The following is an 18,725-nucleotide window of genomic DNA, read 5'->3' on the forward strand; positions in this document are numbered from 1 at the left end:
TAGAACATGCTGGCCTCGAACTTCATAAGATCCACTTGCCTATTGCTGCTGCGTATAAAGGCGTGCTTGGAAATGTTTTTAAGCAGCCCCCGAAAACCTTTGAATCTGGATTAGGTCAACTGATGTAGAGAATATATAGCTTGTAGAAGCAGCTGAGCTACACAAAATGCTAAGGAACAGCACATTTGACTTGGAATGTTTCAGAATGGAACTGTGGACATACAACAAACATTTTCTGTTACAAATGCCTGCCCTGCAATGCTCTGCAAAGGTGAATAAATTACAGTTGCTGTGAATCGTTGGGGTTTCTTAGCTTAGCTTTGTTTGGAGTAAGCCTTCTGTGGTTGTGCCTTTAAACACAGTCAGCTCCCACTCCCGTTGCAATAAGAAAGCTTGCATTGATTTGTTTCTAGTCCGGTTTCCTGTGAAGAAAAAGCACAGTAGCTATCAGGAAGACTTGGGCTCAATTTCCACCGATGCCATTACCAACATTTGTGTGATAAATTCCTCTTAACCTCTGTTTTCTCATCGATGAAATGGGATCATAATTCTCCACAGAGTGGCTGTGAAGGTCACAGGAATGAAGCTGGGGGAGCAACCAGACCAGGGCTTTAAGCACTTACAGTTCTCTTCTTCCCCCCAATAACCTAAGCAGTAGACAGAGGGTGTGGTTTCTGTTCATTTTTACATATCCATCCTGTCTATCCCACCCGATCCCTGGTCCAGTCTCACCCAGCTGTGAACCGTCCAGCTTTAGTAAGCTGCATTGCCATTTCTGTTCAATCCTTGAGAGGACACATCCTCAAACGAACAACACAGGATGACCACGGGAGACTTGAGAAGCTAGCAACTCCCTTTTATATTTGTAGAACATCAGTCTTTGCCAAAGTTAAAAACAAGTCTTTTCTGTTTTCTGTCATATTTTATTAAAATAAATTCAGGACAGGAGTTTTCACACGTAGAGACTGACATTGATAGAAAACAATTTTAATTAAGCACAGGGCAGTAATAGTAAACATAAAACACAAAATCCAGCTAAAGAAAAAGTCTCTGAAGAGCGGACGTGATCTACACACACACACACACACACACACACACACACACACACACACACACCTACTAGTACAAATACAGACAAGTTCCTTACCCACCTGGTCAGATCTACAGCCTCACTCTTATCCACAGGTTATAAACAGGCACACAACATGGTTACATACTGACATACCTATACCCTTCTCCCACTGCCTCGTCCCTCTTCGGCCCTTTAACTCAGCTGGCCTCCTCACTCTAGGTCTCCAGAGAGAAACTATTTCACATGGGCTTTTAAATATCCAGGGTGCATGGCCTTCATTTTCATGTTTACAGTTTCCGTGGGACCCAAGGTTGTTAACTTCCTGGAGAGGATTGTGAACCGGCAATCAATGGGTTGGCTGTTCTCTCCATGGTGTATTTACCAGGTTCAGACCTCCCCAGCTGTGGAGATTTGGCTGTTGTTTTGAGGATGTTTCGTGTGTCAGGTCAGTAGAAATCAGAAGGAAATCCTGAAAGTATGCAGAATGGAGACAATATTAAATTAAGGGCATATCTGGGTTTGCTGGGGGTCGGGGAGGGGGTTGGAAAGTTTCTTTGCCAGGCCCTAGGGCATCAAGCCTTTCCCAACCCCTGTACCCTGTGTGAAGGCCCCTGATGCAAAAAGAGGCCATTCTGGGCACTGCCACTAGATAGGACTTAGGTAAAAGGGAGCAGAGAAGAGGAAGGCTGGGAGGTTAGAGGAAGTGTGGAGTAGCGGGTAGGTGGGAGATGCTTTCTGAAACCACAACAACAAAATGCAGAAAAGAAGGGGTGACAGTATCCTGAAGTTACTTAGTAACTATCTTCCAGGAAACAGCGTTCACTAGGGCCCAAATCCTGAGAATGGTGGAAAGCATCAAGGAGCCAGTCAACAGGGTTCTTAGCTGGGGTGGGTTCAATGCAAATTTCAATGCAAATCCCTCAGCCTCATGTGTTTAGAAATTTGGTCACCAGCTCATGACACTGCTTTGGAAGGTTGTGGAACCTAGGAGGTGAGAGCTTGTTGAAGGAAGTGTCTTGAGGTTTTATGGTACACTGCTTCCTAACTTCCACAAAATGTGACCAGGTCTCTCATGTTTCAGCTGCCACACCTTTTTCTGTTGTGGTGGACTGTATCCCTTTGAGCTGTAAGCCAAACAAACCCTTTCTCTGTTATGTTATACCCTGCCAGGCATTTAGTCACAGCAACAGGAGAAGTAACTAATATACCAGCCATTTTCCTTTCTGCCTAAGACACTGAAATTCTCTGGGTCTACTTTCTCAGAAAATGGGATTAATTATCTCAGCCTTACAGTTTGTCTGGTGAAATAAAATACTTCTAAAAATGTTTTCTTATACTGTGGAGTGGTTAAATGTGACTTCAAAGTGAAATTAGACTTGGTCTGACTTTTAATTTTTTCATTGTTAATTATAAGCTTTAATAGCTGGATGGTCTGTTTATTAAACTCCTTGGCCTGGTAAAAGTCTAAGAATAAAACATTATAAGAGGATGGAGAGATGGCTGTGTGGATAAGAGAACTCACTGTCCTACAGAGGACCTGGGTTTGGTTTCTAGTACCTACATGGTGTGACTCATGATTGGCTGTAACTCCAGTTCCAGGGGATCTGATGTGGCACCAGGATGAATATGGCGTACATACACACACATACCCACATGAAATAAAGCAAATAAATCTTTAAAATATAAGTAACAAACAAAACAAGAAGTTTGTCTACTATGAAAATAAATAGGGAAGGTGAGAATTCAGAATCTTACCTCAAGAACTTGAATGTCTGAATTGACAAATGAGATGTTGTAGGGGTTGGGGAGAGGAAATCCTTGCTGCAGTTTTGCTGCAATGTAGAGAAAAGGTGGAAGGTAACTGGGCGTGAGCATTGATTTTTTTGGCAGGCGTTTTAGAAAGAGATGAACTAGAAGAATTTATCTTATTGTTTTAGAAAGAGATGAACTAGAAGAGTTTATCTTATTGTTTTAGAAAGAGATGAACTAGAAGAGTTTGTCTTATTGTTTTAGAAAGAGATGATGAACCAGAAGAGTTTATCTTATTGTTTTAGAAAGAGATGATGAACTAGAAGAGTTTATCTTATTGTTGTTCCTGGTCTTGTTTTATTTCAAAGTTATCTGTTCCTAGCCTTTTGCTAGACAAATTAGCAATTAATTTATATTCAGTAAAAATGTGCCTATAATTATGTATATTTGGATAATAAACAAAATAAAACAAAACTTTCCATTTTCTCCCATTTAAGTACTAACCATACCTGACTGTGCTTTTCATTTTCTACATAGCCATAAAAGACGTGTGTGTGTGTATGTATGTGTGTATGTATGTATGTATTATGTATGTATATATATGTAAATATATTTATAATAGTAGGGTTATTGCATGTGTGTGTGCACATGTATGTGAAGGACAGAGGATAACCTCAGCATCATTCCTCACTTTCATCCACCTTGGTTTATTCTTGCTTTTGAGATGGGGATCTCTCATTGACCTGAAACTCTCAAGTAGACTAGGCTGGCCAGTGAGTTCCAGGGATCCACCTGTCTCTGCCTCCATCATCACTGAGATTGTAAGTATGTACCATTGTGCCCAGCATTTTAAAAAATGGAGAAGGGGGATTCCTGGAGGATTGAATTCAGGTCTTTGTGCTTTCAAGGCAAGCATTTTGCCAACTTAACTTTATTGCCCTTTATTTTGAAAATTCCTAACTCATGAACTTGGGAACATTTTGTGTCTAATATAAAAAACATTGTAACTGAACCAAACTCTAAGTGCTTTGGTTTGTAAGTCATTGTGGATGAGGGAGAGAACCAGGATTGTCATCCATTAAAGTGTGTCTTTCCAGACAGTAATCCCAAGGAGTATAATATCATTTCTAGTTAACCTGAAGGAGACTTAACTGTCTAAGGACAGAAGTTTTTATCTCTTTAACTCAAGCCAAGGTAGCCTTTCTTGCTGAAAGTGTAAATAGTGTTGTTAGCAAGCTTAAACCTGTTAACTGGTTTCTTCTGCTCTTAATGCTGTATACTGTAAAGTTCTGGCTCTGACCCAAATTCACAATAACACTCTAAACATACAGGCATCAGAGTAGAAAGTTCCAAACAAAACTCAAAGTGTAACCAATCCAGAGTCCCATGGTTTTTAAAGAATTTCTTACTATTAGCCAGTGGGAGGACTCCAAAGTGAAGAATGGAAGACAAGATATTCTCAAACCTCACGACCTAAAAAAAAAAAAAATGAAAAAGAAGACTTCCTCAGCTGTCACATCAAGATTCCCTGAAAGCATATTGAATGATTTGGGTATGCAAGTCCCCAGAACTCATCTGGATAGAAAGCTCTCTGGAACCATCCAGATATTTAAAGTAAATGGAGGTGGACGAGGTGGCTCAGTAGTTAAGAGCACACATATTGTTCTTTCAGAGGACAGGAGTGCACTTCCCACCACCCATATCAGGTAGTTCACAACTGCCTGTAATTCCAGCTCCAGGGGATCTGATACCCTCTTCTGGACTTTGTGGGTACAGCACTCATACATGCAGATACACACACACACACACACACACACACACACACACACACACACACAAATCTGAAAAAGTAAATGGACCTAGATGAACAGAAATTCATTTAGTAAATACCCTTTTATTTGTTTGCTGAGATAGGGTCTCACTGTATAACCTCAGACTTAGCAGTCCTCATGTAGCCTAGGCTGGTCTGAACTCATGTTCTTATTGATTTAGCCTTTCCTAATGCTGGGATTACAGGTGTTTGCCACCACACCTGGATCAGCAAAAACTTTTTGGGCATCCTGAAGTCAGCCTGTCTAGGCTTATCTCTTTTGTTTTATTTTTCTCCAGTTATTTTGTGTATTGGAAGAAGTATTCAATCTTCCAGGGCCTCAATTCCAACAACTATAAGATGAATACAATAATAATAGGCTGTCATCATAATCATGACCATGATCACCACCACAATCATCATCACCATCACCACCGTTATTATCATCATCATCATCACCATCATCATCATCACCACCACCATCATCATTATCAGGAGCAGCTTCTCATAGGTAGTTGTCAGAATCAGACAAGTTAATACTGTGCAAATGTTAGGGAAGAACCATTGCCATTTTTCTGAAATGCCATGGTCAGCACATTGTGTTGTCAATGCTAGGCATTTCGCTGGAATTACAGATGTGCATCACCACACTCAACTTTGATACTGGCATGTCAGACTTCAGAGGCTGGTATGCCTTAAATTGCAGTGTATGGACTATATTGCTCCTGAATCCTAATCTCAGAATTCTCCTTGCAATGAAACACCTATTTTGGCCTCAGCTAAATTCTCTGACTTGACTAACATTCCCAGACCTGGTCCTGTCTTTTTAAAAATTATTTTAAAAAAATTGGTGTGCATTTATTTTTGCCTACATGTACATCTGTGTGAGGGTGCTGGATCCACTGGAATTGGAGTAACAGACAGTTATGAGCTACCATGTGGGTGCTGGGAATGGAACCTCTGAAAGAACAGCTGGTGCTCTTAACCTCTGAGCCACCTCTCCAGCCCCCTGGTCCTGTCTTCCTGCCACCTTTCTGTGGGATGTGGCAACAATTAATTCAGTCCCTGTCATCTCCCATGCACTGCCTCATGAGAGACTAAGCGACCTGTCTAAGAACATACTGTCACTAAGTGGGACTTCACTCTTGCAGTTTGGCCTCAGAGTTAATGCATGAAACTATTATGCTTATTCTCCACTTACACAGACAAATGAACCAGTTCTCATAAGTTCAGAAACAATGGCCGCCATTTACTTACTACCTACCACCTACCATTGTAGATGTGCTGAGTGAACTGGGCTTCAGCAGATCTTCTTAACAACTCTGAGTGATCTCTAGCTCCCTACCTGCTCCAATTGTCGATTCCGAGTTTTCTATATTATTTTCAATACATGCACTGTATATTTGTTCACTATTTGCACCCTCAGCTGGTTGCAAAAGCATATACATATTTCCATATATTCTAAGACTGGGTTCCATATAGTACACTATTGATATTTTGGGAAGGATTTTTTTTTTTGTTTGTTTGTTTGGGGGCTGGCTGGTGTGCTACAGAAAGCTTAGAAATCTTTCTGACATCTGTCCCTACATCACCCTTCTCCCCAGGATAGCCATGGTCCCTAAAGGGCTAAGTGGACCCCAGTGGAGAATTACTGCAGAGAATGTTAATGCCATGAGGGGAACATTTTTGTCTTGAACATTGCTATGCTCAGTAAGAAGTTGTAAATGACAGAATGACATGAAGAATGAATGTTCACATATAGCTGAGCATGTGCTAGATAGAGTTCTACCCAGGAGTTTTGATACCAAAATCTGTGTGCTTCCACCTTCTACGATAGCATCAATTGTGAACAAAGGAAGACATGGAGTTGGCTGACCTTTTTGACATCTAGGAGTCTGGACATTCAAAGTTACTTGTTGGGGTGTGTAGGGATTTGAATGAGAAATGTCTCCCTCAGGCTCATGTATTTGACTCTGGTCCCCTGTTGGTGGTGCTGTTTGGAGGTTATGGATCCCTTTAAGTCTGGCTGGAGGAAGTATGTCACAGGGGGTGGGCTTCACCCTATTTCTTGCTTATTCACTCTAATTCCTGTGTGTGTATGGAAATGTGCCCCTGCTGCCAAACCATGACATCCCTGCTCTTATGCATCCCTCTCTGGAACCATAAGCCAAATGAACCTTTCTTCTATAAGTTGCTTTTGGCCATGGTGTTTTATTCCAGCAACAGAAAAGGAGCTAAGACAACATGTCTACTCCGAAGCTGGATGTGGGCTGGCTGCCTTTGAAGAGTGCACTTAACTATGGAATTCTGAAACTTAAATTTAACTCTAGAGGATCATTTCATCGAGAAATCAATCACCCCCCACGAGAATGCCCAGTTTTTTTTAGCATCACACACAGTCTTTTCAGTTCTTTTGCAAGCACTGTAATATAAGTAAAAGTATATTGCCAAGCTAATGGGCTTGATAAATGAGTACCACAAAAGCTCCAGATTCAATCCCCTGTACTGCAAAATCAACCAAACTCATGAACAACAACAACAAAAAAAAAAATTCAAAGCTAAAACTATGGAGAAATCAAGGACTCAGAGACACAGGAAACCACATGCACAGGCTATAGTACAACAGAATTCTGTTTCTTGTGCCTTTTTTGGGGTACCTTGAGAGCTTGTATTCCTACCTTAGCATCTCTGTGGCTGTTCTCTGGCAAAGAGAGGCGGAATCTGAAAGGAAACAGGAAGAGGTTAAAGGAAGGTAGATTTGTAGGGGCGGAAAGATGGTTCAGCACATAAGAGTTAAGAGTAGTTTTTGCTCTTGCAGAGGACCAGGGTTCAGTTCCCAGTCTCCCACATGGTGACTCACAACCAGCCTGGTCTACAGAGCAAATTCCAGGACAGCCAGGGAAAGAAACCCTGTCTCAAAACAAAAACAAAAACAAATAAACAAACAAAATATTAAGAAACAACACAACAAAAAAGAAAAGTAGATCTCTCTCTCTCTCTCTTTCTCTCTCTCTCTCTCTCTCTCTCTCTCTCTCCATAAAGACAAATCACTACTGAAAAATCCACATATAGTTGGCCTCCCATAGATAATGTGGTAAAAGGCTCAGCACTGTGCCTACTATATTCTCACTGCACTACACAAATAGGGCCTTCAATGGTGAGCAGATGCCCAAGGCCAGCGCACAACCTGCTACTCTTTGTCAAATATCAAGACACCAGATGGTCTCCCAGTTTTGCTAAGTTTTACAGGCTTCACTTTTTGTATACCATGGTGGGAGTGATATGAAGAAATAATAGTTAGTGGGGAAGACACGTTCATCTTGAGGATGGGAAAACTGAAGTCAAAAGGGAGCAAATGGCAGATGTGGGATAAAAACCCAGACACCCCCCAACCCCCTCCCCCACACCTCAAGACAAGATCTTTTTATGAAGCCCAGGCTGGTCCTGAACTCCTCAGCCTCCCCAGTGCTGGGATTGCTGCCATGTGCCAATACTACTGGCTAGAACCCAGTTCTCTCAGCGTCCATCTCATCTTGCCTCTTCCTTAGCTTTCTGTGGCTCACTTTTGCCCAGATCTGAGCCTCGTGTCTATTTCAGCTTTCTCCTGAACCTGCCTGTCTCTAGACTTTCCCTTCTTCAGTCCATCTTCTGTGCCACACTGAGGGTAAACTGTGCTATAGACATGTCTGATGAGGACACTACCCTACCCAAAATTCTTTAGTGGCTTTAATAAAGTTCAAGTCACTTGCATGGCACATGAGACTTCCTTCTACCTTGGCTCCCAGTTGCCTCTTCAGTATCAACTATTGATTCTTTTGAGTCTTTAATTTTATCCTCATTAACACTGAACTGTGGGATGTGATGCTATTTTATTCACCAGGCATTATAGAATTAAGGTTTAAAAAGGTATTGATACCAAATACATACCCAAAAATCCTGAAAAAAAATACACATTCACATAAACTAACATTATGGCCACTGGTTATTGCAGTTTAACATCCATAGTGAGATGTATTTAATGTTGGCTGCATTTGAACATATGTAATGTACTGGCAGAGTCTCCGAATACTAGAGGGGCTGAGGAAGATCTTATACCTAAGAGGTATTTCCTTTCCTTACACATTTCATGATGTTTTTGGCCTCTCTGTCGTCACTCAGGATATTTGCTGTTTTAGGACTGGGTCCTTTATCTTTTTCTTTCATTGGTTAACTTTTACTTTTTGAAATTATAACATTAATTATTATTGTTACTATTATTATTATTATTATTATTATTATTATTATTATTTGTGCGTGTGTGTGTGTGTGTGTGTGTGTGTGTGTGTGTGTGTGTGTTGAGGTTGGAGGTCAACTGTCAGGAGCTGGTTCTCTCCTTCCACAGTGGTTTCCAGGGATTGAACCCAGGTCCTCAGGCTTCCAGAGCAAGCACCTTTACCCGATGAACCATATTGTTGGACTGGTCAATTCTTTTGAATATCTTCTCTGCTACGTCTTCTGAGAATCTTTCTGTGACTACATTTAAAAAAGCAGATTCTCATTCAGTTGGAAAGATGGCTCAGAGGTTAAGAGCACTGGTTGTTCTACCAGAGGTCCTGAGTTCAATTCCCAGCAACCACATGGTGGCTCACAACCATCTGTAATATGGTCTGGTGCCCTCTTCTGGCCTGTAAGCATACATGCTGTATACATAATAAATAAATAAAACTTAAAAAAAAAAATGGGCCAGGCGGTGGCTGGTGGTGGCACACGCCTGTAATCAAACCCAGCACTCGGGAGGCAGAGGCAGGTTGATATCTGTGAGTTCGAGGACAGCCTGGTCTACAGAGCTAGTCCAGGACAGTCTCCAAAGCTACAGAGAAACCCTGTCTCAAAAAACCAAAAAAAAAAAAAAAAAAAAAAAAAAAAAAAAAAAAAAAGCAGATTCTCAAGGACGTATCAGCTGATTATCAGCTAATATCATGTTAGTATAAATTAGGTTTGAGATAGCTTCAAACTCATAAGTAATAATAAAAATCTGAAAACCTCTTAAATCTGGCATGGGTCAGAGATCATGTCATTGGCATTGGTCCTGGAGGATTCATGGGGCATCTTTAAAGTCTCTGCTGAGGAGATAGGAGGGAAGTGCTGCCCTCTGATCACACTGTCTCTTAGAACAGGCAAACCCACTTTGGTGTTGAAATCGTGTTGGAACACATACGTCTCCTTTCTTTCCTGAAGCCACATGCAGACATCCCAGGAGCACTGGCTATGACAGCGCGTGCCTGGAGGCATGTGAGCTAGGCTGCCTTTCTCCTGGGTTACTTCAACTTCTCTCGCATGCTCGCAGCTGCCTTCACTAGTGGAGACACTGGCGAGACAAAGCCACTGTCCTGGCTCTGAAAAGGACAATCCCAACTCAGACCATGAGGTGATGCCCGCTTTGGGCTTTGAACTGTCTTCTGTTGGCTCTCCCATTTGATATTAAAGTGCAGCTACTAAGAACAAACTCTTCCTGCAGGGCCATGGAGGTGTTGGGAAGGAAGTGAGATTTCTCTTGGGCTGGGGGTGACACAGAGTGACAAAGTCACTTAGTATGCCTGTGTAACTGAGTTGCACCCCTAATCACACACAAGCGTGCAGGTACGTGGAGAACATAGCCTGTTCAAAAAGCTTCAGAGAAAGTTTATCACCTAGATTAAAAACCAGAGTAAAACCGCAAGCTCTCAAGCATCATGAAAGGCCAAGCCAAGAGGCAAGGTCAAGTGCAGAGCTCCTAACAAGGTCACCCCTGACCCTGTGCCTAGGGAGACAAGGGAAATCAGTGCTACTACCCAACGCCCTACGTCCTGTTTCTGTTTCAGTCTGTAACTACGAACTTCTCAAGGGATGAGATCCAGTCTTAATGATTGTATCCTGGTGTTGGGTACATCCCAGCACTAAGCATGGCTTTATCGGCCCATTCAGAAGATGTTTCTTGAGCACCTAACACATGTCAGTTAGGGGCAAGTGCTGGAGATGACTGACCGTGGTAACGGTCAGACCCAGCTAGAGTTCTCAGGGAGCTCACAGCCTGGTGGGAGGTGGGGGCATTATCAAAGAATCCGACGATTAAAGTTTAATTACAAATTGAGACAAATGCTTGGAAGACAAAACAAGTCATCAAGTTGTTGTGGATATCACTCTGTATAAATAAAGTGCTGATTGGCCAGTAGCCAGGCAGGAAGGATAGGGTAGGCGGGACAAGGAAGAGGAGAAGGCTGGGAACAGGAAGGCTGGAAGGGGACACTACCAGCTGCTGCCATAAGAAGCAACATGTATAGACACCGGTAAGCCACAAGCCACGTGGCAAAGTATAGACTAACAGAAATGGGTTAATTTAAGATGAAAGAAGTAGGTAACAAGAAGCCTGCCACGGCCATACAGTTTGTAAGCAAGATAAGTTTCTGTGTGTTTACTTGGTTGGGTCTGAGCGACTGTGGGCCTGGCGGGTGAGAGAGATTTGTCCTGACTCTGGGCCAGGCAGGAAACTTCTAACTACATCAAGTCATGTGACAGAGGCACTTGACCTGGCTCGGTAGATGCATGAGGATTCCCAAGAGAAGACTCCTTGAGCTGAAACAGGAAGGGTGAACAGAGCTTGAAAGGAAAACTGGAAGGCAGAGGAAGGGGCCTGGCAGAGGCCCCTTGAGGGAAGAGCCACAGAGAGGGCACAGCAAATGGTGCTGGAGAGGCTGCCCGGACTAGGCAACCTCACCATGTGGAATTTGGTCGTTAGTCTAGAAGCAAAGAATCCATGGGAGGTTTTGAAGATGAGAGGTGATGGCTATAGCATGGAGAGACGGTGGCCGAGAGCGTCTCAGGTGCTCACCCAGGACTCAGCCACGTGAAGGATTTAATCGAAATGTGATGATATAGTGTAGACACCGATGTTGAGAAGTGGGGGTGGGGGAAAACATTCCATATGCACTTCTAGAATGACACTTCACACCCACTAATTGCCTGTTCCTCTCCCAAGATAGGTAGGGACCATTGTCCTTCTCTCTGTTCTCTGAACCAAGAGCAGTACAAGGCACAAAATAAGTGCTCAAAAAAAAAAAAAATCCTCCCTGACTGCATGCAGAGACAGAGGAGATGGGTAGGGAGTACTAGCTGGAATCTAAATAAAGTTTTAGGAAGTGGGAAAGCCAGGGTGGGGGGCACTGGGGTTGGGGTTTGGAAGCCAGGCCCAGTAGTTGGACCGTACAATGCCAGAGCATGGGGCTTTCCTCCACACTCTGGTCTCCCTCTTTCTCTGAACCCTTCTTCCCATGTGTCCCTTGTGCTTCTGCTTCTCAGGGGCTGACTCCCTTTCCTCCTTTGGGAAGCTGCTGAGATTTACAGCTTGTCTGCGCCAGGGTCTTTCTTTTAAACTCTAATACAACTGCCCTTGAACCTAAAGCTAAGCCAAACAAAACCAAAATGAGAAACCACCCGCCAGGCAGTGGGCCTGACCTTTAGTTACAGGTTTTGTGGGAGAAATGCCCTCTTACTAGCTAAGAATTCCCCAGTGATTTAACCTAGTTTCCCCTGCAGCCCACAAATTCTCCGAGAAGGATCTGTTTAGAATTTCCTGCTTTGCCAAGAATCCAAAAGCACCCTTACGATAGAAACCGCAGACACAGTCTATCTGGACATGTGTTCCTGATGCCTCATGCTGAGAAATATTTACCTGCCCAACCTGTGAGGAGGAGAACATTTATGTTTTCTGACTACATTGCTCTGGAGGGGCTGTAGGGTGTGTGTGTGTGTGTGTGTGTATGTGTGTGTGTGTGTGTGTGTGTGCATGTGTGTGTTGATGATGATGAAGATGATGATGATGATGATGATGAGTAGGGCATTTGGGAATGTCCAGAGTCTTCACATAGAAAACTCAAAAATGGTTCCAAAGTTTAAGTGAATCAACAATAATATACATTTGATTACCTCAAGGTGTTTTGTGTATGTGTGTACACATTCCCATATGTGTGTGCAATAATGTATGCATGTGTGCTCACATGTGAAGGTCAGAGGTCAGTGGGGGTTGTCCTCCTCAGTCACTCTCCACCTTATTTTTGGAGGCAGGGTCTCTCACTGACCCTGGAGCTCCCTGATTTGGCTAGGCTGGCTGCCTCCTTTGCTCTGGGGTTACAGACATTGGCCTCAGCACCTGACCAGCTTTTTTTTTTTTTTTTTTCCTTTTTCTTTCTGGTTTTTCGAGACAGGGTTTCTCTTTGTAGTTTTGGTGCCTGTCCTGGATCTCGCTCTGTGGCCTTGAACTCACAGAGATCCACCTGCCTCTGCCTCCCCAGTGCTGGGATTAAAGGCGTGTGCCACCGGCATCTGACCATCTTTTTATGTGGGTTCTGGGGATCTAAACTCAGATCCTCCTGTCTGTGCAGCAAGCACTTCACTGACTGAGGTACCCTCCGACTGCCTTGAGTTTTACAGATTGAGGGTTAGGATTAAGTTATCTGAATGAAGACTGAGAAAGAAAAAGTATCATTTAACTTGGTCTATGGATCTACAAAATACCTATTATGTGCTAGAGATGTCTCTGACACAATTCTGTTTGGCTCAAGAGGCTCCATGACAAAACAGTAGGAACCTGCTGTAGGATGTGGAGGCCAATGCCATAGCTTTTAAGGCCATTCTGACTTGTCCTGCCTCTGGGGACCAATTTCCACATCTTGCATGGTCAAACTTGGACCTGGAATGTGAAGCGAGGATTAACTACTAGGACTGTAGCAATGGTTAGGCTCTGAGCAGGCTTCATTCCCATCGCCTGATCCACTCATGCATCAGCTCTACGCAGAGGGGAGATGTGTGATGCTTATCTGATGGGGAAACTGACACTTAAAGTGTGAATAGCTTGCTTCAGGCCGCACAGCTACCAAGTCACAGACAGAATCCAAGACCAGATCCAGCTGACTCCAGACACTGAGGTTCTGACTAGACATTCCCAGAGAGGTCAAGCTTGTTATTAGCATCCCCGACGCTCAGTTCCTCTTGTCCTTCCCTCTGACTGATTCCAGCAGTAAGAACAGGGCTGTGTGCCTTTTCTATCCAGGATACTCTGCTCCATGTCTTCTCTTTCGCCTTTCAATGCACAGGATTGAGAAATGATTTATTGTCTCTTTCAGTTTTGCATGACACCAGGTTCATGTGTGTCCTGATCCAGACAACCATATTTATTTCCTAAGTCTCAGGTCTAGGTGCCATTTTCTATGTCTTAGCTCTTTCCTATGCCAAAGGCAAGATAACACTGTAGGTTAAACACCCACAGCTTTGAAATAGGTTATGGTGCAGTCACGGGGCAGCTCTGTGACCTTGAGGATAAGTTATCTAAGCTCCTGGACCTGCCTAAGTGCAGTGTGCTGGGCTCTGCTGACTTCCCATGGGAAACCTCGATTTGGGAGATGTGGGGATGCAGGCTGGCTTGGGAAAGAGGGCTGGGGGTGTTGGGAGGAGGAAGGAGGGGGGATCTGTGGACAGTATGTGGAGTGAGTAGAAAATTTCTTAATAAAGAAAAAAAAGCCAGGCAATGGTGGCACATGCCTTTATCCCAGCACTCAGGAGGCAGAGGCAGGTGGGTCTCTGTGAGTTCAAAGCCAGCCTGATCTACAAAGGAGTTCCAGGACTGTTCCTGATGACTGTTACACAAAGAAACCTTGTCTGAAAAAAAAAAAAAAAGTTATCTAAGCTCTGTGACCATCAACTCACCTCCGGTTGTTCACTTATCTTACAGACACTTACTGAGCATGGGTGTCAGGTCATGAAATGGGGCTGTGAGATTTAAGTGACGGGTTTGGTTCTATGCTGGGTCTCTGGGCTGTTCTGCCATCCCTGATGTCGGGGATGGTTCCTGGCCATCCAGGCAGGTGTGGGCTCCCTCTTGTGGTCCCTTTCCTACTACCTTACCTTACTGTAATTTGTTAGGCTATGTTCAGTGGCTACCCTGTGAGGCCTGGTTGCTTGTGTTTGTGCTCACTTGTTCTCTCTCTCTCTCTCTCTCTCTCTCTCTCTCTCTCAGAGAAATAGAGGAGGAATGTATCTGGGGGAAAGGGAGGTGGGGGAGTGACTGGGAAGAGTGGAGGGAGAGGAGATTGCTGTCCGGATGTAATGTATAAGAGAAGAATAAAATAAAATAAAACAAAAAAAGTTAAAGAAAGGTCAAATCTTGATCCTTTAGATTTTACCTACTTCCAACATAAGAACCACATAAATACACCGAGGAAAACTCTATTATCAAATAAACTGATTCAGTGCGGGGCTGGGGGGGGGGGGGAGAAGAATAAAAGAAAAAAAAGATTTAAGTGAAGTAAAGTGGGTGCTGTGCTGAGTGAGGGACCTGGAAGGGAGCTTTAAAGCTCAACAATAAAGAGAAGTAGAGGATGGTGACTCCCACAGAAGAGTGAGGACATGAGTGTCTCAACAGGGGCACTCATGAAATGATTTTGTAGGGGCTAAAGGGGTAGCTGAGTGTTAGAACACTTGTTTAACATGCAAAGCCTTGAGTTTGATTCCTAGCAGAGAGATAAACAGACAGACAGACAGACAGACAGACAGAGGGGAGAGGGAGAGAGAGAGAGAGAGAGAGAGAGAGAGAAATAGACACATATGGACTCACAATGTCACAACCTCCTAAAGCAGGTTTTATAAGAGCATCATTTTATGGAGAAGGAACTAGAGATCCAGAGATCCAGAGAGGTTAAGTAACTTGCCAGAGACTATACAGCTGTTCAGTGGCAGTGCTGGGACCTAAACACAGTTAGGCATACTCTCTAACTCATCATAATCACAGTCCCTCAGGTTTGCTTTGATTTCTGCATCTCTCACAGCCAATGCCAAGCAGCTCAGCCAGGGTTAGTTAGAAGGTCGTGATACGCTGGGAGTTTATTTGGAGACACTGTATTGCCTGGTTCTTCCCCTTTGATGTCTGTCTCATGGATTCCCAACCACGCCTCACCTTTCTGGATGACTCTCTTCTGGATGACTCTCTTCCGGATGACATTGGCCACAGACTAAACCAGCTCAGCCTGAAAGGCAGACTAAAGTGGAGGAGGGGCAGTGATGTGGGAGGCAGGGCTGCTGCTCCCACTGCTGAGGACAAGATGGCCTTTCAGCACAGCCTGGGCAGCCTTGCTAAGCTGTTCTCTGGTTGGGTGGCCAAGTGAGGCCTGACTCACAAAACTTGCCAAAAACCAGCTCAGTGCCTGAGTGTAAGACAGCATCTTCTGCAGGAGCCAACTTCAGACTTCTTAGTTTCTACTCTGACATTCTTCATAATTTTTAAAAAAATCGTGTGTGTGTGTGTGTGTGTGTGTGTGTGATATGCTCATCTGTGTGTGTGTGTTTGTGCGCGCGTGTGTGTGTGTGTGTGTGTGTGTGTGTGTGTGTGTGTGTGTGTGCGTGTGCGCGTGTGCGTGTGCGTGTGTGTGTGTGTGTGTGTGTGTGTGTGTGTGTGTGATATGCTCATCTGTGTGTGGGTCAGAAGCCCATGCCACGTGTCTTCTTCAATCATTCTCTATTTTACTTATCTATCATCTATCTATCTATCTATCTATCACCTATCTAATTATTTATCGATTTATTTGAGACAAAGTCTTCCATTGACCTTGGAACTCATTGTTTTAGCTAGTCTGGTTGCAGCAAGTCCTCAGAATCTGCCTATTTCTGTCCCTCAGCACTGACGTTAACTGTGCACCATCATGCCCACAAGGGTGGCAGAGATTCAAACTCAGGTCCTCATGTGTACTCAGCAAGCCCTTTTCCCACTGAGACACCTCCTACGCCTTCTTCATAATTCCTGAAGTAGGAGAGCTGCATTTTCCTTTCTACCCAGATTTGACTAAAACATCAGGGCAGGGGAACCTCCCAATTTGGAAATCTCAGGGAGACCTATGACAATGAGTGTCGAGGCAGGAGCCCTAATTTCAGGGTTCATCATTATGAGGTCAGATTAATCTCAGGACTACAGGAAGCTGGAAAATGGGATGTTATGAATTTAGTGGGTTAAAATCCATTTTAAAAATCATTCCCTTAAGTAACCATAACACTGGCTCCTGCCTGTCTTGGCTGCTAGGAGGTGTCAGTAGGCCAGGATCCATGGGAGCAGAGCAACCAGCCCAGTCTCCCTGACCAAACTTGACATAACCACCATTATCGAATCCTTCCTTTAGAATCTGCCAGGACCATGGAGACCTGTCAAATCCAGGCACTGTTACCTTCTCTGAGCACCTGCTGCAGCAGCCAGCAGACTCATCCTGCCCCTGACAACAGTCAGGTCTGCAGCCTCTTTTTCTCACCTGCCCTCTCTTCTCTGTCTCTGTCACCTCTGTCTCTGTCGCCTTCATTTTTGTCCACATAGATGCTGAAGAATATTTACCTCTTCATTCACCTGCTCTCTGCTCTCCATCCACTGGCCTGTCAGAACTGTCACCTTGAAAGTCACCCATTATGGCTCTGAGTTTTATCTGTCTGACTCCCTAGAAACAGGGCCACCTCAGGGGCTCCAGACAATTGAGAATGTTGTGTTTGGAGGCCCTTGTTCCACAATAATTGTTTTTGAAATTATAATAATTATAATAATTGTTTTGAAATTATTGTTGGTATAAACAGTATAATAAATTCTGGATTATATTTGTTTTCTTTTCTTTCCTTTCTTTTCTTTCTTTCTTTCTTTCTTTCTTTCTTTCTTTCTTTCTTTCTTTCTTTCTTTCTTTCTTTCTTTTTTCCCAGAGTTGAGGACCAAACCCAGGGTCTTGCACTTGCTAGGCAAGTGCCTACCACTGAGCTAAATCCTCAACCCCCTGGATTGTATTTCTTTAGGGTCTTATTTAAGGTACTTGAATGTATTGTCCTTAGTCACTAAGTCTGGTGAATTCTGGACCCTTCTAAGAAGTCAGCTGTACTTGGAATGTAAGTTTGGTAAAGAAACCTTTTCTTTGTGTGAACCTATTCTACAGATACCCTTTCCAACTGGGATCCTCGTGTTGTAAAAAACGGTATAGCATAATGACTATTTTAATGAGAAACTCCAATCTCCCAATCTCATAATCTTGGATCCTGATTTTTTTTTTAAGGGTGTGATGGTTGATCTAGTTTTCTGTCTAGGTATGAAGCTTTTCATTGTACAGTTGGTTATTGTATTTATGCAGTTTTGTATTCTTTTTCTACTTAACATGGTTTTATTGTAAGAATTTTCCATGTTACTACAGTCCTGTGCCTGGCCATCAGGTGGCCTTAGGAAGGTGGGCCAACTTTCTCCTGTTGGTATCTCAGTTCTTTTCTGACTGCTTTTGTTGTCTCCTCTTCTTTCACAAGTTTAGTCCGGGCCAGTTCATCTGTAAACTCCCCCTTCAGTGACAGTGGACTTTGAAGATGGTGTTCAGTGACCTGCATGTGGGACTGTTCATGTCTCTGCACATCTTATCACCTCCTCTGAGACTAGCTAGGTCATAGGACAAGATCTTGTTAAATTATGTGTTCTAGTTATAGGACCCAGTTGTCAGAGTCTGAGGGTGCTGGATCAGTCCAGTTCTACTATCTTACACATCAGGAAACCGAGACTTGAAGTGGAAATGGTTAGTAGACTTGTACTAGCTTGTTTTATGTCAACTTGACACAAGATAGAATAATCTGAGAAGAGGGGACCCCTGTAAGATCAGGCTGTACGTAAATGTGCAGAGCATTTTCTTAATTAGTGGTTGATGTAGGAGGGCCAAGCCCATTGTGGATAGTGCCATCCCTGGCTGGTGGTCCTGGGTTCTGTAAGAAAGCAGGCTGAGCAAGCCACGGGGAGCAAGCTGGTAAGCAGCATCCCTCTGTGGTTACTGCATCAGCTCCTGTCTCCGGGTTCCTGCCCAGTTTGAGTTCCTGCCTTGGCTTCCCTCAGTGGACTGTAACTTAGGATATGGAAGCCAAATAAACCCTTCCTCCCCAAGCTGCTTTTGGTCATGCTGTTTTATCACAGCAACAGAAACCCTAACTAAGACAAGACGTGACCATGGCCATAAGGCCACTGAGAAGGGATTTGAAACTTGACCCCTTAATCTCTACAGATGTACACTGCACCTGAATATCCCTGTGCATCCTTCT

At 43.6% G+C, this 18,725-nt stretch overlaps 1 protein-coding gene across 1 annotated transcript in view; it reads right to left on the reverse strand.

Annotated features, from left to right (window-relative positions):
- Positions 1-949: 949 nt before the first annotated feature.
- Positions 950-18,725, reverse strand: part of Bpifc (BPI fold containing family C) — a 41,643-nt gene continuing 23,867 nt past the window's right edge. Inside the window, exons 12-15 of the mRNA XM_036170066.1 lie at positions 7,310-7,352; positions 4,231-4,294; positions 2,828-2,904; positions 950-1,541 (exon numbers count right to left, since the gene is read on the reverse strand). Of these exons, the coding sequence (XP_036025959.1) occupies positions 1,419-1,541; positions 2,828-2,904; positions 4,231-4,294; positions 7,310-7,352 (307 nt within the window). The 3' untranslated portion in view covers positions 950-1,418. The remainder of the gene's footprint in view (positions 1,542-2,827; positions 2,905-4,230; positions 4,295-7,309; positions 7,353-18,725) is intronic.

Source organism: Onychomys torridus, chromosome 20, assembly GCF_903995425.1.
Source record: "Onychomys torridus chromosome 20, mOncTor1.1, whole genome shotgun sequence".
NCBI lineage: Eukaryota > Metazoa > Chordata > Mammalia > Rodentia > Cricetidae > Onychomys > Onychomys torridus.